This window comes from Zootermopsis nevadensis, unplaced genomic scaffold, assembly GCF_977971745.1.
Source record: "Zootermopsis nevadensis isolate Lab colony 2312 unplaced genomic scaffold, Znev_1.0 Znev_ptg000027l, whole genome shotgun sequence".
NCBI lineage: Eukaryota > Metazoa > Arthropoda > Insecta > Blattodea > Termopsidae > Zootermopsis > Zootermopsis nevadensis.
In genome coordinates, this window is record NW_028259159.1 from 588725 (window position 1) to 613210 (window position 24486).

The 24486-nt window shown below is 39.5% G+C and overlaps 1 protein-coding gene across 9 annotated transcripts in view; it reads right to left on the bottom strand.

The window, feature by feature from the left end:
• The window catches only part of LOC110836480 (sodium/myo-inositol cotransporter 2), a 45493-nt gene that overhangs the window by 18621 nt on the left and 2386 nt on the right, over positions 1-24486 (bottom strand). For 2 of the 9 annotated variants that reach the window (XM_087356583.1, XM_022077680.2), the window contains exons 2-10: positions 16693-16788; positions 12449-12520; positions 12046-12150; positions 11281-11340; positions 6435-6539; positions 5713-5899; positions 5115-5320; positions 4267-4510; positions 2943-3093 (exon numbers count right to left, since the gene is read on the bottom strand). In XM_087356583.1, the coding sequence (XP_087212709.1) occupies positions 2943-3093; positions 4267-4510; positions 5115-5320; positions 5713-5899; positions 6435-6539; positions 11281-11340; positions 12046-12150; positions 12449-12520; positions 16693-16788 (1226 nt within the window). Of the gene's footprint in view, positions 1-2942; positions 3094-4266; positions 4511-5114; positions 5321-5712; positions 5900-6434; positions 6540-8153; positions 8307-11280; positions 11341-12045; positions 12151-12448; positions 12521-16692; positions 16789-16880; positions 17009-17388; positions 17489-17525; positions 17743-19932; positions 20070-24486 lie in introns of those variants that run through there. The other 7 variants (XM_022077684.2, XM_022077683.2, XM_022077681.2 and 4 more) reach the window with 7 other exon arrangements.

A 24486-nucleotide genomic window follows, 5' to 3' on the forward strand; every position in this document is an offset into this window, starting at 1 on the left:
GCAGGGTGTCCAGTTGGGTGATGACATTATCATGGTGAACTTCCCCTTACCATGTTCCCAAGGTAACCACAGCAAATGTCATCTGCAGTCGTGCTGATATTTATGCTCTGATATAAATTAGTTGTTAAATTAGTGCAAATTAAGCAAACATTTAAATGGTTTGACAATTTTTTATAAAATTATCCAACATAAATATAATCAAAATCAGTTTACTCATTGTATCTATAGAGAGACAGACAGATGGAGCAATTTTAATAGATGCTCCACAGGGTTGCACATGCACCTAATAAAAAATGACACAAATAAACATGTATGTACCATAATAATATCTGCAAGTTGATAAAGGGAATGTGTTACAGGCGGTGAGATTATGTTATTAATTGCTTTAATAAACAATTGTAATCAATTTTAAGATATATGGTCATGAATAAACCATCCTGTAAATCTGAGTAACATGCCAGTACCTATTTGTCTGGTAAACCTGCATTTTATAGCAAGGGGAAAATTCAGAGTGGACAGCCAAATACCAAGTAGGATTTGAGGTTCTCATGGCAGTGAGCACAAAGACGGCTGTCTTTGGGATTATAGCACCGTGTAGTCTGGAAGAAGTTTACCAATGAGCTCTGAAATATTGGTCAACTTCTACCCGACTATATGGCTCTAAAACTCTGAAGACAGCCATCTTTGTTAGCCATAATACTGATCCAGTGCATTAATACAGAACTTGGAGTAACCAGGGACATGGTATGACTTGAGTAATTTGTATAATATTTTATAGTATCTGAATTTTTCTCAACAACCATAGCTTATTTAAAACACATTTTTAAAATATACATAATGAACAATGAAACCAAATACCTTGAATCCTCTAACATCTAAAATCACTGTTTCAAACATGTTTTATCCTGTAAAATAAAAGCCAATTTTTCAACAAAACACAACTATTCAATAGTTCATAATATGTCTATACAAGAATTTCATGTTTTAATATATTAGGTATTACTAATGACAATTCCTTAATATTAAGAAAAGAGTCTGCATCAGTTCTTCAGATTACCTAATTAAAATTCTTACACATATGCAACCTTTGTTCATTTGTGAATGTTTCCTTTCATAACTACCATTAAAATATATTCTGAAGTTCTATTAGTTTAAATGATGTTTCATTCTAAACATTTCAGAAATAAAATTAACCTTTTATAACCTAATACTTGTTAAATGTCCCAGATTTTTTACTTAAATTTAAGCTTATTTCACTCTGGAGCTTACCTTAAGTATGGAGTGCCAAGTCAGTTAGCTTCCAAAAATGTCCAATTCGACTAAAAAATATTTTCAAGTGAATATTATTTTTCCCCCACAACTCTTCAGAAAGTTTATTTAAATACTAGATAATGAAGTAATATATAAATAAGGTCATCTTAATAAGAAGAAACTTACCCTAAAATATGCCCCAGGGATGCATCAGTGTTTTATCCCAATAAATTTAAAGTAGTTGCACTAAAAGGATAAAGTTTTAAGATGTGCTAACCGAGATGATGGTCACTTAGATTTTAAACAGAAAAGGAAAACCTACCAAGTAACCTGCTAAGTAAATGTATGTTGGAATAAATGTGCAGTAGATGAGATATAACATTCAGCCTGAGTAGAGGTTCACAGACATAATGACACCAAATGTGTGTTCAAAAAGAAAAAACCTCAATAACAATTTTTGGTTTTACCAAGGAATGAACACAATGAACAAAACATTTAGTGTTTTCTCATCTGTGTAATTGTAGATTCTTACATTGGTAAATGCTCTACATGTTCTCACCTACTTTACATTTATTTGCCTTACCAGGTTTTATATTATTTCTCACTAATTTGAAAATTAATGTCAAATGAAGTAGAACAGGAATGAGCACTTACCAGTTATTGGCTGTAAATCACACAAATGATGAAAGCTGACACATTCTAAGATGGCTGTCATCTGGGTTGTAGCGCTGTGTAGTCTGGTAGAAGTTTACCCATTTCAGAGATCCTTGCTGCTTCCATCATCATTGCCCTAATAATGGAGGCAGCAAGGACCACTGAAACAACCCAGAAGACAGCCACCTTCAGACTCACCACTGTGAAAACCTCAAATCCTACTGATATTTTACTTTACTTTCAACACCTGTGTAACTTCAGGAATTGTTGACAACAGCTCATCCCTATATTTAATTTGAAACAAGGTTTTATAATCATAAGTTTTAAATTGTTCTGTCAAAGGGCATGCTGCTTACAGGCATTTTTATACTGTAGCTTAATAACTGTAATAATCTTCCATTAAAATGCACATAGACTCTGTGAACAGAAATGGATTAGAAGAGGTATAACTTTTATTGAGTGAAGATATAATAATACATGGCAAAAGGAAATATAGGAAATTTACTTGTGTTGTATTATCAACTACAGAATCATCAGCCATCAGATAGCAGTGCTGCTGTAAACAATATTATTTTTAATTTTTTGCATGTATACCTATCTTGTATATTACAAGAAGCCTCACACAATTAAGAAATCTGTTCTTCTAATGCATTTCTAACTACAGGACATTCTGCATTCATATATTCTGCATTACACATTTGAAATTATTAAATATATAAAAGGATTACTGAAGAAGGATGGCCAACTAATTTTTCTTTACTAAAATCAAGGTTCTCTACTTTTCACTGAAAGAGGAAAATACATTTTGACATAAAAAAGAACTTGTAAGAGTTCATTGCTAAAAAAAATGCAAAAACAAACAAGGCACATAAGTGTATATGAAGATGGTATGAAAGAAACATGCCAGTTAATAAGTATATGTCTTTGCATTTTGTGAGTCAGAACTCTGCCAAGTCTTAAAACTACCCAAAAATTATTTCAGAGGCTCAACAAGAATATGACTCATTGAATGTGGGGCGACTCAACGTGTGACTCACTTGCTGACAATGAGAAGCTCCTTGGTGGTTGCCTGTTTCCTTGCTCGCTTCCACATGTCCATTGTGAAGAGCGTACTTGCACTGTTGAAAACGGAACTAAGGTCAGACATCAACGCTGCCAACATGACTGCTAGCATCACTCCACGTAGACCTACATGGATAGAATAATAAAAAACAAATCTGCCTTGATGAATGTTAGTATTATGTGAACACACATGACTGGAAATTATGGGGAAGTATGTGATCTGAGTGAATTAGATGATTCTTTGGACTTGAATCCTTCAGAGAGAAAAACTGACGACTCAACAAAGAGCTTCTAAACCACACTGATGTTCTGTTTCCTAGACAATGACAAATACAAGCGTGACTGCCAAGTTGAGTGGTTCTAAGTTCATAATCCAAGGACTACCTGTCTGGCAACGGCGACTAATCCAGCCTCAGAATTCTTTTCAATCTTTGCAATAAGCAGTCTGATGATATGATTCAGATTCACTGCCTAGTTCATTTTGGATCTGGAGGTAGAATTAATATAGAACATGGGAATGATAAAGTCAAATGACAAAATAAAATTTCTCAGTTTTCCTGGCTGAGGTATCCATACTTCACAAACCTATCCAGGTACAATAATAAATTCAGGCATCTGTGATGAAACTTACCACACTTCTCTAACACAACCTAACATAATGATACAAAATGGATTGCCTTTAAGATGAACATAGCATCACAAGTGAGTGTTACAAAAGACTGTTAAGACCATAAGGTTAAGACACTACCAGATCTGACAACATTACAGCCACCCATACGCACCTGCATGGAAACAGATGAACATAGCCACACTGTTCATGAGGGTTGCATTGCTACACTACAACTGGGAAGGGAGAAGGTAACATCAGCCACAACTGCATGGTGAAATTAACAACGCTGGCTTTCATCTCATATAATCAACAACTTCAAATTCCTATACTGACTAAATACACGTCTTCAAAGTCCGATTTTGTTCCAAGACAAGAGCCAGATGACAGCAACAAGAAAATAAGAATGCAAAAGAAAACAATAAGAACTGAACCAGTCAATGCACTTCTTGCAAGGACCGTGTAATTCTCAGTTGTCAGTATTTGCTTCTCATATTTCTGCCTTCAAATGGCCCGTTCACTAGAGATGTGTAGTAATATCACACAGACAGATATAGGATATTCTACTGGCATGATTAGTATATCACTCTATATAATACGTACCTAGAATCTCTGCTCTACGGAGATCATAGTGCCTGTCTAACATCATGGGGGTGTCCACAAGTAACAAAAGAACTACTCTTATCACGTACCTGATGGCAATATACCCAGTACAAGATGAGGATAGGCACTGTTAGAACAGCTCACAGGGTTACCACATACTTTCTCGCAGATTTCTGGTTTTACACAGGCAATCTCATCAGGGAACAGGACCCGGCTGATCATACCCGGCAGGACCATGATGAAGACGGGAAGAATCTTGATGTAACCAGCTAGAAGTGTACCTCCCTGAGCATGCGACAAAGACTTGGCAGCTAGAGTTCTCTGCACCATAAGCTGTGTGAAAGACGCATGAATTATCTTAAATTACTTTATCTTACCTTGCTGTCAGTATTCTTCTCTTTTGATCCTATCTATACCAGTCAGCACAGTTTTGAACTATACTGTGCATTTACTGTCGTGTGCCCTCACAAGCCAATTAGCTTCTGAGAGTTGGTATTGAACTATGAAGTATTCAGTTCTTTCAGTCACGAAGATGTCATTTGTATAGTTTTCTCTTTATGTGCCACCACCCATCTTTATTTGTGGGGGTCGCTTTAGTGCCCTTGACCTTTGCCCTTTCTGTTATTTCCTTCCATCAATATTACTGCTTTCTTGCTCCTTGAGTGATGATACACTTCATATGGGCATAAAAATAAGTGTTTATATTTATTTGACTGAAATACTCTTAATGTCAGACGTCATAAAAAAAAATTAGTTATTACACATTTACACAGTGATTTAATTATGTAGTCAATATAAATAAGCTCTCACTTCACAAAACCTTTTCTTACTGAATTTAACCAGAAACAAAACATATTTTATACAACAGTTGTGACATTTGAAGGGAACTGTGCCTCATCTCATGAAAATTTGTTTTGTAAAAGCAGTAATGCCTCACCTGGTCAGCACACCAGTACCAGATAGAGGATGGTGTCTGTCCAAGGAGGAAACCTGGCCATGGCATGTCAGAATTTATGGGGTTTCGTAACATAATCCATGAGTCTTGACGTGGAATACCACAAGTTGTGTTTGGAAATGTATCATTTGGTACAGCTTGTAGGTAACGTACTGTCAGTTCATTCCAACCTCCTACTGCCATAAAGCCTAGAAGTCAGAAACATAATCATTAGTTGGGTATATTCATCATGCATAGTAATCAGCATGTTTTGATATATGTACATGGGATTGTGATTTTAACTTTAAACAATTCAGCAATTTTGATTTCAGCCTTCTAGTAAAATTGTTGGTGTTCAGTCACAGAAACATTCCCCCAAACTACGTAATTAAGATTGCCAGATAGAACAAATTCCTCTTTCTTATACATACATTGCTATTTCTTACTATTCAGATCATCAAGGAGTCACATACAGAATGGATTTATACTCCATCATTGTTTTTCTGTGGATCATACAACTATAATAACTTTACTTTGAGGCAAGAAATGTTGCACTCAATGAAAGCACTGTACTCTGAATGGTTTCAACAACTCAACACACCTGTTACCATGACAATGAGAGATCCAGCTATAATGATGAAAAACTGCACAGTTTCCATATAAATAACTGCAGCTAGACCACCAATAGCAGAGCAAATGTATGTTAGGCATAGCAGCAACAAGATGCTGTACCATATGTTCCAGCCCACAGCTTGCTGTATGAAGAGAGATCCACTGTAGATGTTAACCTGCAATTAAAAGAAAATCAAGATCAATGAAACTGGATGGCTTTTGCTTTCTCCAAGATGATAATCTGACAGGTGGGTTAACTTTTTCTTTCATTCCCTATGTCTTAGAGCCGGGATAGCTCATTCAGTATGGTAACTAGCTACGGGCTGGATGCGTGGAGTTCGATCCCCGATGGGGGCAGAGGATTTTTCCTCTATCCTCTGCATCCAAACCGGCTCTGGGGCCCACCCAGCCTCTTATCCAATGGGTACCGGGATCCTTTCCCGGGGGTAAAGCGCGGCAAGGGCGTGATGCTGACAACTCACCCCCATCTAGTGCCGAGGTCAAGGAGTAGGCGCTATACCTCCACTCCCACCAAATGACCTACATAGTGGTGTGTAGCAGGATGGCTTTACTTTTTTACTCTTTGTCTTAGGTGTTGCAAACAGTAATAGCTCTAGACATAACTAATTCCATCAAACAGACTCCTTGAGAAGCTGATAGTATGTCCAGCTAAACTGAACTGAAAGAGATTTAAATACTGCTCGAACATACCGATATCTTGGTGAAGATGTAAAGAATGAGGGACAGGGATGCTAGAAACACTCGAATTCGTGTTCCACCAAACCTCTTCATCATGTACTCTGGCAATGTGCACACCTGAAATCAAGAAAACCACCATCACTGTACACCTTGTGACTGCCTCATGTCCAATTTAACATGCTCACAATAGGCAATACTAAATCTGTTAAAAGAAACCTTAACCAGAATTAATCAGTTTCATATTACTTTTCTCTATGCACAAATCTTCTTCTGTTAGTATATTGCCATGATGACTTATTTTTTGAAAACTCATAAATATTTAGCAACAGCTAATGAGAGATAACATGTAACATTGTTTTTTATACATTATTCGTTGTCAAGGGTAAAAAATCACAACATTTCGGAATTAGGACATACTTTCGTCTTCAAGTAACCTGCCTTGGTTTGAGACTAGCTCGATCGGGGGCCAAACATATCTGGTTTTTGTACTCCTGTCCTGTGAAATAGCACCGAAAACGGCCTAAAACTGTACACCATACAGCCTCAGCACTCTTTAAATTTCAGGAAAAAATCTAATTGGGCTAGGAGCCGGAACACTGAATTTCCTCCTTCCGTGGTAAAGCGGCCAACGGGTAAAGTTAAACCACTCGTCTCCCTCTAGTTCCGAGGTCAAAAATGTTGTGAGTCCACTCCCCATCTGCATGGACCCGTGCTTTCTTAAGCACCATGGACAATTTACGTTTACCTAGCAAATCTGTATTAAACTATGCTGTTCGCAAACTGATTCAGTCAACATTCCATCAAAGGCAAAGAAAATTAAGATTAAACTCCGCCTACCTGACCTACTCCTTACTTATAGCAAACAAGCGCTTTGATCCTTGAATTTTAAACATTTTTTTAATCAAGGGCACCCCCCCCCCCCCGGCAAAGAAAAAAACTGTAACGTCGCTGTTACATGCATGTCGTACAGGTGCAGTACGGAGAGAAATCTTCTCTTCGTTGTAGTACAGTTACAACTTGATGTTGGTGTAGCGTTCAATGCTAGTGCGCGATGAAGGACGCTTCCAATTACAGGAAGGTAGAATCAAGTCTTGTGTTCACAACGGAAATTTCCATTCCGTTCAACGCCATCTGCCTGCACAGCCGACATACGCATAATATTTCCGTCATTTCTTGAACACTGACGAAGTTAAAACCTTGTTCTAACAGGAGTACGCTTACATTACTATTTTCCTTGCATTCTTACAGGAGTTCTTATTGGTGTTTTAGGCATATAACTGTTTCTTCCTTAGTAAAATAAGAATGTAACGTAAAATTTAATTACTCGTTTGTGTGAGATTTGAAATTTTCACGGCGGTAAAGCCAACTGCATTGTTCTGGATTCTGGCGCTCTGTAAACTCCCAGGTAGATGTATGTTTCTCCAAAACGTTGGCATCTAAATACGAGTCTGCAAGGCGCCAAAACCCAGGAAAACAACATAATCAAACTCTATTACGTCTGTTAAAGCAATTTAATATTTGACAGATAGTTGACACGGTCAACATAAATGTTTTTTGTTATCAAGTAACCTATCACACATAAAATATCCGCAGCAAAGATGGGCATTTATTTTCACTCGGGAACCGGATGGTATTTTGATGGATGGTATGTTTCAAAGTAATCACTTATTCGTGCTGAACATATGCAAAATAATATTAAGTTATAAATTAAATCGGACACAATATCCTCACCTCTGGCGTTCTCAAGAACTGAACGTAATCTGGGGTACGCCCTGGTACATCGTCTCGCATCCAGTTGCAGGTTACGCTAACATAGCAGCGAACACGTGCAAGAACTCGAAACCCCAGAAAATGCATATCAGTAGACATTTAGTTTCTACGGTGAAGCAAGACATTCTTTGGACGGCGTATAAGAAAGTGCAACTTAATAAGAGACCGTGTTATTTACTATATCTGAACGTTACCAACCGGACTGATTACTTTTACGGGCCACATCAGACCGTAAACTGTATATTTCCCACCCCTCTTCCACCCCATATAGACTGGCCCCCATAATATCGCTCGCCCCCTTGCCCCACTCGCCATAAAGAAATATGGTCAATCACTTACAGGATGCACCATTTCTTAACATTTAAATCAATTTCTATATATATTATAATATATAACTGTATCAATATCTGTAGTTTTTGTCTCAATTTCATTTTTTTTAATTTAGTATACATCTGATGAGACAAAATATAATTTACATCTTGAACTAAAACGACAGTTTCGACTGCCCTATCAGAATTAACTTACGGATGATTATTGATGCTGTTATACAACATTTCAGCCCCGAATCACTGTTCGAAGCTATGCAGTACATTTGGTTTCTCGAGAAACAGCAGCATTGCTGTTTGCGACCTCTCGGATCATTCCTATCTGAAGTTATAATTTTAGTCTGTGGTTAATAACTTATTAATACAAAATATAGCAACACCAAACAGTGAAATAAACATTAATATCTTTCATGTGAACTTTTTTTCGTAATTTAACTTAGTTTACTGTCTACAATTCATAAAGGATGACTAAAAATATACGTCATTGATAATTCTTGACATCGACATCAAATCTTACAAGAGAATCGGACGTTAGCATCACGCAAATAAATCATGGAATCTGTTAGTTACACATACAAGCAACTGACTTGACGAGGTGACTGGCTGGTAGAGGACACAAAATTATAAGCGTTTTATTAAACTTGTGATCTAAATAATTAGCACTTATAAAGCACATCTTCAAGGGCAGATTTGCACAGAGCATCAACCACTGTCAGAAAATAATGACAGCATGCATTTCGAGAAAAGAATAATTCTAAACAGTCGATCGGTGTCATTAACCGGCCACTCCTGTCGAAGCAAAATACTGCGCATTACGTCATATTAGGTGTCGTTATTCTAAACGAAAAAAGACGATCACAAGACTTGACTCCAAGCTATTCATGCCTGGTATTCAAAGAAATGTATTGCTGGTATCATCATCGGAAATTTCCACAGCTGGTCGCACGAGAACAAGGCGTGTTGAGATATGAGATCCACGTTGGTAGATCACGATTCGCGTTGACGTATTGCTTAAATTACAACTTCCGGAAGTGAAACGTTTCATGTAAGTTCGTGTGAGGAAGGGCGGATTTAACCAGATACAAAGATACTATAATGAAGTACATCTTTCTATCACTTCTCAGACAGCGATTAGTATATGGACCTGAAAATTTCATACTAGTCCACAACTTGAGAAAGGCAGACGTACAAGTTGATACTTTTTAAAGTATTCAATAATTTGTTTTAATCCTGCCAGAACTCATACTGTCTACATGTTATTTTCAGCATATTCTGTATTATTCTGTCAATTATTTTATGTGTAAAATCTACATTAAATTATTCCCAGGTATCAAAATTCTTTCCTTCTGCGGAGCATACCACTAAAATAATAAATAATGAATGAATTTGCACTGAATTGGTAGTCTTTGTAGGCTTCAGAGACATTAACAACTCCTTTTCTGACACATTTTATTATATTATATTTTGTTCTGATGAGCCGGGATAGCTCAGTCAGTATAGTGACTAGCTACGGGCTGGACGACTGGGGTTTGATCCCCGACAGGGGCAGAGGATTTTTCCTCTAGACTCTGCGTCCAGACCGGCTCTGGGGCCCACCCAGCCTCCTATCCAATGGGTACATGGGTCCTTTCCCGGGGGTAAAGCCGGCCGGGGCGTGATGCTGACCACTCACCCCCATCTAGTGCCGAGGTCAAGGAAGAGAGGAGCTATACCTCCACTCACCCCAAACGCCTACATGGCGTATAGCGGGACAAACTTTACTTTACTTTATATTTTGTTCTGAAGAGTGAGGTCTGTTGTATCCACAATTGCGCAAACCGCTTTTCAGATGGCATCTCTAGCTAGCAAGTTTAGGTCAAGAGGTAACGAGTCTGACTAATGGGTGTAAATGGAAGTGCCCACTGATCTCCCAAATTTCCGCAGTCGCAGCTCAATCGATGGTAAATTCCCTCTGCAGTAGATTCATGACCGTTAAAAAATCTTCAAGACACTGAGTAAGAGGCTTAATGACTCGAGACGAGAACTTAATTTTCATCCCCAGGCTTGTTTAATTTATTTTTATTTTTGAAAACTGCATTGCACGTTGGAATATAAAAGCAAAGCTCACTAAATGGAAGTATGTCTAGAGAAGTACAAGTCGCCCAACTAACCAAGAAATATCCCGCCTTTTACGGAATCTAAAGATGCATTGCGTGTTCATAAGAACCTTCTACTGGCACATCCTCGAACACTACTTCTTTAAGGTACACTTTAATATTATAATTGCATCTACGCTTACATCTCCCAAGTAATCTTGTGCTGCAGAAATCTTAATAATTTATTCCCTCACCTTACGTGGAATAAATTATTTTCATCCTTGATGTCACATGCGAAACTTTGGACATATAAACAATGTGTGCATAGATGGCCTATATCCGATCCAGAATTCTAATCATAGTTTGTGAATAATGGTCTTACCTGTTACATATTATGCGGTGTTCTCGACGTAATCTCCGTCTACATGTACACACTTGTCCCATCCAATGAAATGAACGTATAAAAATGGCGCCAATCCACATAGTTATTTTCGAGAAACTATGAATATTTCGGGCCAAATCTGAACAGCCTCCGTATACCTTGATCAACAGCTATTTCCACTCTAAACGTTTAAAACGCGACAGTGTCCTGTATCGACTACGCTTTTTGAATAATCATAATACAAATATAATCGACAAGATAGCATCTAAACCCCGAGTCAAACGCAAGTTCTTCGAAAAACTTACCCCACTCGCGATGAACACGGGAAGAAAGATCCACCCTAGCACCTGAAGTAATATTAGAGCCTGCAAAAGAATGAAACAAACAAGTATTAATCTCCCGGTTCTCTGTTTCTGTAATAAGCGTCTTCAATCTATTGCATTATAGGACCACGAAGAACATACTTATCGGTAGATTACAACATTTCGAAGAAACATACTATCTCCATCTTCAGGGCTGAAGATGTTTCTCCTAAACGTATCTACCGAGGAGTCTACACGGTGCCAAAACCCAGAACACCATTAACTGGCTAGACATCGTTTAATGCCACAAAACTTCTCAGGCGGTTGGTCGCATGAATTCGTAACAGAGGTCCAGATTTTCGGAGACCGTCATTTGTGCATTGCCATTGGGGGGGGGGGGGGGGGGGGGAGGGGGTCGCTCGAGAATGCGGTCGCCGTGAAAGATTCAAGTCATAAACAAGAATTCGCGTAACCTCCCAATCCGGGCTCCAGAAATACGCTCACCCACACAGGAGCATGAACGTAAACCAGTGGCGAGTATAAATACAGTACACCAAGTGACGCAGTGTGTAAGTTTGTGGGAGGAGGTGAAATATGTCAAGTGGCTAGTAGATGCATTTCTGGAGTCCGGCCTCAATATTCAATTTCACCTAAGTTTCGGAAAAGAAACATGGATGAGCGGACAAGACATCTTCATTTTGTTTATAATTTTATGAACTTCGTGCAAGGAACGCACGATGATTGCGTCGATACACGGTCGTTACTCACATTGAGTTCAAAGGCGCCGACAGCAATTCCAGCCGCGGCGCCGGAACCAGCCAGACCTATGAAGTGCTCGCTGCCGATGTTGCTGGCGAATAAGGAGGCACCAACCTGAAAGAGAGTGAACCGCTACGTCGCAAAATAACAGACATTACAGAAGAGGCGACAAACTTCACTACCGACAGAACGTAAAGGTGGTTTGAGGTTGCCAATCAGTGCAGACGTTGATCGTGAGAATTGTAATTAGTGATCGCTGTTCGAGTTAGGCAATTCCATAGCTTTGACGTTGGCCACTGTTAATAATGTGGCTACTGAGCCACAGAGTTGCATTCATGAGGCATATCGACACATTTCATAGCATGCACACTTGCCGATAAGAGGAAAGGGCTGAGAAAAAGCCATAACTCACCGGAAACCAGTGCATATATCGCCCAGCCAGAAAGTAGCCGCTGAGGGTGTTCCGGTTTGCGCGACATGCCGACTGGAACAAAGAGATAACACGTAAAACACACCCTGTATCATGGACAATTCATCACAGAGTAATGGCAGACCAAGCGTCTCAAACAAATGAACGGGCACGTCTGGGCTTATGTCAAATTCGCAAATACAGCAAGCCTCTTCCTTCAGCTGAAGTTCATTCAGCATGACACTTTCAGCAATTTCATCATTCAATCCAATCATTCACCTCTACTCTTGTTCTTTCAACTATACACCTACTCTCTCTTCCCTATTCCCAATTATATATTACTGATTTTATTCTACCATTTACATCTACTTTTATATTCCTTAGTTCTACAGCATTAGTACAATTATAAGCCAAATCTTCATTAACAATGAGCTATTTTCTACTCAAAAATTGTTTTTTCCATAGTGATATGAAAAAGTTGAAATGATATTGAAAACCTCTGGCAAATATAATTCTGAATACTGAATTTTGTTCACGATAAATAAAGCCCACAACCGAGTCATGCAATCCGAAGAAGTGACATAAAGCCACCGGACATTCTGTTAGCGCCTTTTGAAACAGTGTGCAATCTCCTTACTCAGTTCTCTTTACTTTTTAATTTATGCAATCCCAACAGCTCTTCGGCGTCATGCTGGACGAAAAAGGTATGGAACCAAACCTTATATAATCCACCAACATGAAAGAAACAGGTTTTGAACAAAACAAACAAAGCTTACATCACCGATGTCTACTGTCGGACGAGACACCCACCCGGGGGGGTCCTCTGGGTGTTCAAGGAGATTTCGCAGATGAAATCTCTTGTGGTGGATTTTTTTTAATTGGGAAAGAATAAGTCTGAATTTCTGCGATGATGTCGGCTATCCTGGCTATGATGTCTGATGATTTCCTTTGGTCCATATGAGTATCGAAGAAATCCTGTGAACACCGGCTCAGCCGCTTCCTTCTCCATCTTTCCAATTCACCACACATTCTAAATTCATTGGACATCCAACAATCCATGAATCGATATCAGATCATCAAACAACCATCAAGATTAGGTTCAGCTCTCGACATCACGCACTTAGAACGCCCTTGTATTATCGACCTGGTGGCGTATCAGGCTGGCAGCTGGTTGCCATGGTTACCGAATTCTATCTCAGTCTCTTCCTACACAAGTCAAGAGCTTGTTGCCGTCAGGAGAGGCTTGGCTGGCTGCGTAGGCACAACGGACTCGTCCTTGCTTCTCTTTACCCGTGACCTTGTGTCTGGAGTACTGTAGTGAACCAACCTTTGTTTACTCACGTGTTTACTATGCACCCATCATGCACTGGGACTTTCCGGAAGAGGAAACAAGAGCGAAACGGTGTGTACAGGAAAAAAAATAAATAAAATGGAAGGATGGAAAGACGGAGACTTGCCGTGAAGATGAAGGCGATACGTTCCTCCGAAACGTTGGTAAACCCCCACAATTCGAAACAGCGTCACAACCCGGACGACCAAAATCAACACCTTCACCGTCGCGGGAATCTTCCGGCCCCTTTGAATGGTTTGCAACATTTTATTTAGACACTTCGGAAAGTATTCTAGATTTGGGAGGGCAAATCTGGGGATAAAACTGCATTACTATAGGTAGAAGCTGCATACCCCTGCTAAACACCTCCCTCCCCGAACTCGGTAATTCCGAGTGTAAAGTAACAAATAGTTTTTGCCTATCCTACAATCCAAACAAAACGAATACAGACGCTTACATCAAAGAACTATGAAGCCCACATCCATATTGTCATTGGCTTCGTGCCCACGGTATTTCATAGCACAGTTTCGCAAAACAGCCGTTTGCACATACACTTAACAGTCCTGACTTATCTTTGTTTCGCAGACTTCATTGAAATAGGTATGTGTGTGGTAAGACAAAAGTCTGTCTTTCCAACATATGTACAAATACGTTGGTATTTCATCCCAAATCCTAAAATCAATCGGAGTGCATGACGTAGACACAACGTCAAACCACTGATTCCAGCTCATAATTAAAGGCCTGATGATTATGCAGTCTTTGTCAATCCTGGGCTATTCGAACCCAATAAAATTTAACTACGCACTCTGAAAGTGGACTTGACCATTTTCCGCAGTCGAAACACAACGGCCTCCATAAAATAATAGAACTGTACTCAAATAGGAGTGATCGCCAGCCATGGCCTTCATCATGAAAGACACCTTGCCCGGAGCTATCACGTTTGGGGATTAGTATTGTTCAAATGGATGACTCACGGCAATTAAGATTCTGAACAATTTTTACACTCATCTTTATAAATGCAAGTTCAGCATCACCAGTGTCTTCGGGTTGGCAAACAGTCAAATGCGACATGTCTCAGAGATCTGCACCATCGTGTGTGACTAACAGAATTGCAATCATTGCATATGGGATGGAGAGGGGAGGAGAATGGCCCCCACGAAAGCAGAGATTACTTACGTAATTTCGAATTTGTGTCGCTTGTGTTAGAGGTCGAAAGAAAACGAGTGCACGTGATTCAGCTTTGACACGTTCGATTATCGGCGAATCACTAGGAACTTATCTTTTCTGAGTTAAATTTAGCTAATTACGGTGCACAGGCAAACCTGGTGGTATTGTACGAGGGTTACTCCAAAAGTAATGCACCATATTTAAAAACAAATCCCCTTTTCTGTTATCGAGTATCCAAAGTGCACTCAAAATGAACAGGTTGGATCCGTATTTTTTATTAATCAATATCAAAGCTGGGCATTCCATAGCAGGACGCACTGCCATTGACGTCACTGGCAACAAATAACCACAGTAAATGGAATAGAATCGCTAAATGAAATAACTGATCGAACATCAGCTAATAACTCCAATACTGAAAGGCGGGGAGTGGTAGTTACAACCGCTGCTAAAACTTTTTGTTACCTGGCAATTTTGTGTCTTTTTAGTCCGTGCAGGAAAACTCTGAAACCATGCTTTAAAAGAAGTCATGCCTGCTCCTTCAACAACATAACCAAACGACTTCTCATTCAATATTACAGGTAACTTATCCAGCTAATAAAGCGTCGCGAAAGTAACCAAATAAAGAAGAAAGTACTGAACGTGGAGTCCTCCAGCCTTCCTCAAGAAAACAAAAGAACAACTGGCAGTTCCTGGGTGACCCTAAGCCGCGCTTCATGAACCAACTGCAGTTAAAGACTGTCGCTGATTGTGAGATACAGAACAGGTTATGTCTTCTTTTTTTACGGAGGAAAACATGGACAGATGCCTGTTCTTAGCAGAAATAATAGCTTTTCTTCTGTAGGAATAAAATCACGATTAACAATAGCAAAGAGTCTTGTAGGTCAAGGTCGAAGTTAAGATCATCACAGGAGCAAACTAAGACTACGTCAGTCACATTTTATGACATCGAAGCGAACACTGCACACGATAAATAGGGGGCACGTGTATTTGTCTGTACGTAATATTCAGAATGCGGGAAATTAAGCAGTTCCCAATTGCGCGGCACATTGGAAGGTCAACATATTTTATCACTCTTCACTCCTACCGTAAACATACAGGGTGTCCAAGAAAGAGTTCATACATTTTAAACATTTTTATTGAGAAAATAAACAGGGCCACGAGAGTACAGTTGTCATCGCATGAAACAGCAACGCAGAAAGGTTTTTCCTCCACCTTTCTCCATTTCATTGCACTTCGACCTCGCACAATGTCCACCCGGTATTCAAATGCCCGGAAAGCGTTGCCACAAATTTGAGGCGTGAGTCCTTCCACAGAATGGACGATGCGGTTTTTCAAAGCTTGCAAACAAGTGATTCGTGTGTACCCCCAAAGGAAGAAATTCCATGGGCGTTAAATCCGACAATCCTGCAGGCAATGCAAAGGGCCCATCTCTTCCAATCCATCTTCCAGGAAACGTTGTGTGTGTGTGTGTGTGTGTGTGTGGGGGGGGGGACTTTCTGAGTTGCTGTTTCATGTGAAAACTGTAGTCTCCTAGCTCTGTTTATTTTCTCAATAAAAATGTTTAAAATGTGCGCACTCTTTCTCGGACACGTGTAATTAAACTCGTTTGAAGCTTCATGTAATGGACGACACATAGAGCCTAGTAAATGCAATTATCCCTTATAAAGTAACACTACAAACAGTGTGTATCTGTCGCCTTGTATGACTAGAACACTAAAAGGAAAAACGAGTAAATAAAAAATAAACTTACATAAACGCTGACAGTGAGGACCACAACGTAGTATATCCCAACTGCCACATAGTCGTATGTTTCCAGCGAGCCCTGATGATATTTGGGAGTCTCCATCTGAAACAAGATTTTACAGAGGTCCAAGGCTTCTTGTACAAGTCACAGATGACGACGCTCTGAAGTTACTTTACGAGACACAATTTATATACGTGAGATTTGAGGTTATCACGGCGACAAATATAAAAATGACTGTGTAAGATTTGAGCTTTTCACAGCGGTGAGTATGAAGATTTCTGTCTTCTGGGTTGTCGCGCTGTGTAGTATGGTCGATGGTTACCAACGTTTCGGAGGTCATACTGCCTCCGTCATCAGGGCGACAACCCAGAAGACAGAAATCTTCATACTCATCGCCCTGATGACGGAGGCAGTATGACCTCTGAAACGCTGGTAAACATCGACCAGACTACTCAGCGCAACAACCCAGAAGACAGAAATCTTCATAAAAATGGCTGTCTTGTGGGATGTTACACTTCGTAGTCTCGTATATATCGACCGTCGTTTCACAGGAGATGAATCCCTCCATCATCACTCAGCACCCTGATGATGGAGGCAGTACGTCAATCTATATCTACCATACACACTACGAGGTGCAACATCTCACAAGACAGCCATCTTCACCAGTAACTGGCGATGATTGTTGACGGACAAGTCCATTACTTGTTATTTCTATGGCTGAATATTTGCTGTAGCCGCCAGTCGCAAAATGAAGTAGCCCGACTTAAGTATCTTAATTCAATTAAAACTGCGCACTGTGCAGTTAAAAACGCGCAGAAGACTGAACGTGTATGTATTACCCCTTGACACACAGCAGGTGTACCTTTGAGTTTCAAATAGCTTACTTCGAGAAAAAAGAAATTACACGAAGCACAACATATGTCACTGTATTGATTGCCAAATTCAGGAAGCAACTTTACTGTCTAATCTCCAAATGAAAGCAATGGAATGACTATCCTGCTATTTAGCACTATGAAGACTAAAGACTAGGCTATGTAAACAATCAGTTCCTACTGCAATAAAAACACAACGCGTCCCATTACAAATACCAACTGGTTAATGCTGTTCAAGGCTGTTTACTCTGAACATTATATGAAATTAATATACTCATAAATACTACGCTGTCAGCAAAATTCAGTAATACTCATTATTCAAGCAGGTGGCACATATAGTTACCACTGGGCGTTAAAGGGTTAAGAAAAAAATTAAAACAGTAATTCGGAATAACCCCCCCCCCCCCCCCCCCCCCATGACAAAGCATTCAATTTCAATCTATGAAATATGACTGGTGCAATGTATGCAGTACGCAAACGAACTGGGTCGTATGTCGTTTGTAATCGCATTATCAGGACCAAAGCGATACGATTTCTCAGAACGTGCAGACTGCAGCTTCAGTGGACATCGCTGTGCAAATTCATTAATCAGATACGAATTCTCTTTTGAAAATAAGAGCGATTTGGAACCTCTCTCAACTGTCCTCACCAAGATTTACAATTTCACACCACGGTTCTCATTATCATTATATTTAATATTAACATGACAGAGGACAGGTTGGAACACAAAGCAGGCGTGGCAACATGGTAGCACAAACACTGGAACAGATAATGGTACATCTCGCATTAAACACAGAATGCCTCAAAATTGCTATCGCTTGTCAGTCGGTTGTTCAACTGTGCCACAAGCTAACGGTGGTCATTTCGAATAACTACACTACATTCGCTAATTCACCAATCGCAAATACTGCCGTATGTAATTGTTTAGTGTGTTAAAATTTCTTTATTTCGTTCACTCGACGTGTGTATAGATCTTTTGGGACAGCCTATATGTGATAAACTGGTAAACAAACGTCACTGTAGCCTGCGCAACAATATTTCATTAAAAATTAAAATCTTCATTTCATCCGTTTATGGAAGTGGGATTTCCCGGCGACTGAATATGGTGGCATTGAAATCTCGTGAACAGCCTATATCAAACACGAGCATGAGAAATCTAACGATTGATTACGATAATATCCATTCTGCGACATACGAAGATCCTCTACGAGTGGGCAGTATCTACGCACTTCCAGCACTGACATCATTAAACCGATTCCCTGAAGGCGTGCATGTTTCACATACTACTACAATTACACAGACAGAAATGTCATTTTCTGCTACCACAGTTTTCGGTAACTTCGTCTGTAAGTTAGCAAAAATTGTTTGTGGTACCGCCGAGAAGATCTAGCAATCAACGACGTCAATTCAACGTTCTACTACAGCCAAGAAACAATATTTTACAACTACCGAGTACTGGTGTCACTTCATCTTCTCTTCCTCACACTTCTTCCAGACAAATAATGGGCAGGGATAATGCCTGAAATTACTCCATGGGTGCCTCGATCCATATCCCACCGTAACGGATGTCTGACATTTTACTGTCGTAGACAATTTTTAAACATAACCCATGTGAAAAATCAACTGCTATGTTTCGAGACTAGAACTATTTGGAGGTCAGGTTTATTTGTCTACTGAACGAAGCATCGAGAGAACAGCAAACTTGAGTATTGACACAGGATGGGGGTCCCGTTTTGTCGTAAAAACAATCACAGCTGCATTTTGGCTTACAGTGTCATCATTAGGTGGGAAAACAAACTAAAATTTGGCGAGTCATTAAACATTTTACAACAAATACAGTCACTATATGTATCAAATTGAATGTGATATTAAACCACATTCAGTGAGTTGGTTCAGTTTTTCAGGACTCGACGTTTACTGAGTTGCATCGAAAGGTCACCAATACTCGCAGCAAATAAGATGACCTGGATGTTTAGCTGATTTTTTTTCTACGTAAAAATAGGCATGCTGTACAATGTACATGTATCTGACGTTTCCCTAAGCACTTTTGAATCAAATGACTAACTCCCATGAAGCTTTGTGTACGTGCCCTGACCCCATCTTCGTATTTTTTTAATTTGTCATTATAAATACCAACATGGTGGAAATTCGAGCTTCTCAGAAGGAAGCGTTACTAGCACAAATTAATCTTTCGGTGTTATAATAATTAAATTTTAATAAGTAGTGAACTGTTTTGTCTTTAATGTTTTACCGATCCTTGTAGCACATCTACAGGAGGAAATTTTCCAGACATTAAGACCACTGTAACAGCATATGCGTTGATAATATTAAATTTATTTTAAAAAAAAGTTGCAAATATGTTATCTCGATTTACCTCATTTAACAGTGTGCAATAGTTGTCTTTTTAAGCACGGTGTTGGAATGTCGGGTTCAATTACCGGATATGGTTTCTTGATCAAGTAAGCAGACATCAGCAACCTAATGGAGGCCTTGGACGTGGTACGCCGTACATCAGTATACTGGATTTTGCTACAGCGGGATTGAACTGGATTACGTCACATGACCTGTCTAGAGCACTGAATACTGGTGGTGGACGCGGACTTATTTTTTCGTTTTGGGCTTTATACGTGCTGGATGAGCTACTTTTGGCATGACCTTCCAGAGTGCGCTATTCCTGTTCTCTTCGGTGTGGTGCAATTTAACTGCTGGTGAAAGTGTCAACAAAATAACTTCAGAATCGAAATTTATGCTCTCAGAGAAGGAATACTTCACTGATACCTTCTTTCTTTAAAAAATTACTAGAAATAGGACTTAAAGAAACTGGAGATGAATGAATCCGCTTCCAGTTGATGAATTAAGACTAAATGAAATTGAGAAATTGACTTGAATTTCAAATAATTTTCCCCTAGTTCATATTCCCCCCCCCCCCCCCCGCAGAGTTTCAAACCATCTTTTCTCGTCGTGAAGATATCTTCACATTTAATTTACTTCGTAAATAAATTTTATAAATTTTGTACTTTCGGTGCAATATGAGAAAACAATGCTGCAATAAAGTGCATTATTGTTGAAAAAAGAAACATTAATTCCCGTCAAATTTCATGACCCTAAACGAAATGCCGCTAGGGTGTCACCGACCTCAGAAGTTTTACCCCATGCTGTTTACTGATTACAGCAAATTATAACAGCGAAATGTCAGCATGGTGTTCGTACCCAGTTTCAAAACACCCGTCGACTGGTTCAAAAATAATTATGATGATTCCATAAGCCAGCCTTTTGCTATAAAATTGGGAAGTGGCTAAGAACACGTTCTTTAAATCCTTTCTAAGGAAAGGACCCCGGTACCCACCGGACACGACGCCGCGTTGGTCCCAGAGCCTGTCTGGACTCACTCCTGCAGAAGCAGAAAATATAAACACGCGGTATGCAAACAGACCAAGGACTTCCCCAGCTCCACGTTATCGCCAAGCACGTGTGTTTGTATCAGGCTGAACTTCATAGCGAACTGAATGTGGCTGGCTGGGCTTCTGAGAAAAACTGCTCGACGAGCTGGAGTTACTGAAGATCATATGATTTCAGTTTCTCCTGACTTGCTTTGTCTGAAAGTGTGAAGCAGAGTCATGTTGTTTAATGGGATGCCTGGATGACAGGCAACCACACAAGACTCTTCGGTCAGGTGGGCCCCATGCCCGCGAGGCGTCCATCAGCCTCCGATAAGTTCTGGCTGGATGTGAAACTCTGACGTCTTTCTTGTTTAATGCTCAGAAGTCCCCAGTTATGATCTCGGCCAGAAATCCGACTATCCTGACACATTCTTCGTGATTTTCCTAAGGTATCCTTGAAAACGCTACTTTGGTGCTTTACAATAAGCCGCTTCCTTTCAACCTCCTTCATCACATTTTATATTCCGCGCTATAAACAGTGCGGTCGTAAAATAAACCAACACTTTATAAGATTTAAAACCTCTTTTTTCATACTTCAATCAGTATGACGGGCAATTAAATGCATACAGTGAACGAAGTTTTCACCTACAGTGTCATATCTGCAAGCTATATAATTAATGATTATGCAGTGCAGTGTTGTATCCCAACTAGTGATCAGTTCTGTTTCATCTGTAATAAATGATGTCAGTCAGAGATGCAACAACGCAAATAACACACGCTGAACCTCTGTGGATGGTCGCTCTTTACGAACGCTTCCACTTTCTGAGATGGCATTCTATCAAGATATTGCGCCTCTCAGTCTCGTAAAAGTAGACCGACGTTTCAGAGGTGCTTAATGAATCCATCATTAAGGTCCTGACGATGGAGGCAGTATACACCTCTGAAACGTCAGTCTACTGCTAAACGTCTGAAAGTGATAAAAGTCCCTGAACGTTTCTCTGAAATCACAACCTGTCGAAATATGACACTGACTAATTAGTCTTGCTAGGAAGGCAGTGTAAGCAGTAATACTGCTGTGTGTCCTGATTAACGTTTCCAGAATGCTACGGCCAGGAACTTTTCTTATATCATACGTATGTTACCACTATTGGCTCCGTACACAACGTATCTAGAAACGTCAACCAACCAAACGCAAAGAAGCTGCAATTAAACACGTCAAAAATCCATTACTTCATTTCCGTCTGTCGCTTACGCAAAATTTATAAAAATAACGCAGCCATCGTATGCATTGGAAATATGCGACTGGCGTAGCATGGGGTCTATTTCTGACCCACAAATCTGTGCAAAGAAGACACATACAGGCCTACTCGCCGATGGTACTGTCACTGCAAGTCACTTTATTGACTACAGTTCTTTATTACACCTGCAAGCACTGCACATTACTGGCATTAACCATCGACATTAACGGTATAACATGCCAGCGAACCAAGGCCCATCTGATTCCATAAAAATCAATGACAGTAAGCTTTACCATCCCAAGTGTGAGTCACTATAATTATAATCAAATACATATGCACAACATAAACGTAACGTTTATGTTTTCTCGATCAACTCTACACGAAGACGATAAATTTATGCGCATGCTCTGTTTCATACATAATGGAAATACCATTCAGATAATCTCCGAAGTACAACGGTTCGCTTTCAAATAGAAAGACGTCCAGATTTAAAAAAAATGGCACTTGAAGGAGGCGTACAACCCAAACTTGAAAAAGAAAGCAAAAAATATTGAAGTGTGACAAAATTATTTAAAGCAAATTAACACAAATATATATGGGCTATAGTTTTCCTTTGGAAAAAGGCATTTTTAGTTTCCCCATCTGCGTATTTCTCATAGAGTATGAATCTTCCTCCCGTTATGTAATGACGAAAACATCCAATTTCCGAAACGCCGTGTTTGATAAAACCTAAGAAGAATAAAATAGTCGCACGTGTGATGTGACAACACATCACCGTAAACAATATTTAGACATAATTCCATTACAGTTGCTCGCTACAACAAGCAATCTTCAAAGAAGCTAGTTGAACTGCTGCGGGCACTCTAATGTACAGGCGGCTGAAGAGAGTTACGCGATTTCTGCTGAAAGGTTTCGTAAATAAACGTTCTATGCTGTCTGCTGTACCAAATGCATTACGATTTCTCTTTTCACCAAGAACTGCAGGTAGCCTTCACCTTCCTGGTGTTTTGTTTCTGTAAACTCAGGCCCGATTATAAGTTTTTACATAACCTATGTCAGTGCAAGCTAATGCTCGAATAACATTAAACAAGCTGGTTGTCATCTTGTTCTGTTACTTTCTACAATTACCTCAACAAATTTGCGTATTTTTTTTTTCAAATCTGTTACCATACTTCATGTCGGGATCAATTAACAAACTTAAAAAGTATGAGGATGCTCTGACTCCCTTTCGTTTTACGTCCATACCAACTTTCGTGAAAATCGACAAACCGATTTAGAGTTGAAAGAGGGACGCACGTTCTAACAGCACAGTGATCTCACAGGCCTTGCGGCTTACTTAAAACAACAACAACAACAACACAGAAGTCTAAAAGTGTTTAACCTTGCTTATGTGTTTGTAAAGTTATGTCACTGCATTACTGGCGAACTAATTTCGGATGGAAATATTTCAATTACCCAAGGTCAAATTGTAAACAATATCAGAGAATGGAGTTAGTCTTCCGTAACAATATTTCTACTCAATCCTCTTTTTACCCGCAGGTGTCGAGGTCTATCCGTAACAATACAAAGTGTCATATTGCAAGCACACACTAACGGAATATTCCACTCGACTAAACTGTCTTGAAATGAGGCTCTAAATCGCACAAAAATGCAAGCGACATCTGGGGAAAATTGTCTATATGGTGAAGTTCACAGACACTGAATACACATAACCTACAAAACACCTAAAACATACACTGCCAGAATATTATTACTGATACGTCCCTTATTTAATAATTGCATGACATTATACCAACTGCTGAGGATAATAAATCGGGATGATTGTGACGAAACAGATATGGTCTTTTTGAAGTTATATGCTGGAATTCGCTTTGAAAACTCTCTCTTCTCAGGGATTTTTCTCCACGGAGATACTTTTACAAATGCAAATGTCATAAACTATGAACGTTATTACACGAACTGTAATAAAAGACATCTGGTAGCTTTTGCTGTTTGGTGGGTGATAATTTGCTGTAGGGATTTTGAGAGTCTTAAGTGTTAATCCTCATGAATGTGTGTGTTGTTATAACCGTTGCAGTGATAATGTTGTTAAGGGATTTGGAGCCTAATATCTATGATTTATTACATTGTGTGTGAGTGTACTATGAATTTCCCCGTCATTCTTGGTGGGCAATTTACTGGTTAACATATAAATAACCAGTGAATGTATTATGTACAAGCCAACAGATTTTTCAATACACGTTGGCTGAGCTTACGGCGAATAAGCCATCTGCGTGCGTTAAAACTTAATGAACAATGAAGAGGATCATC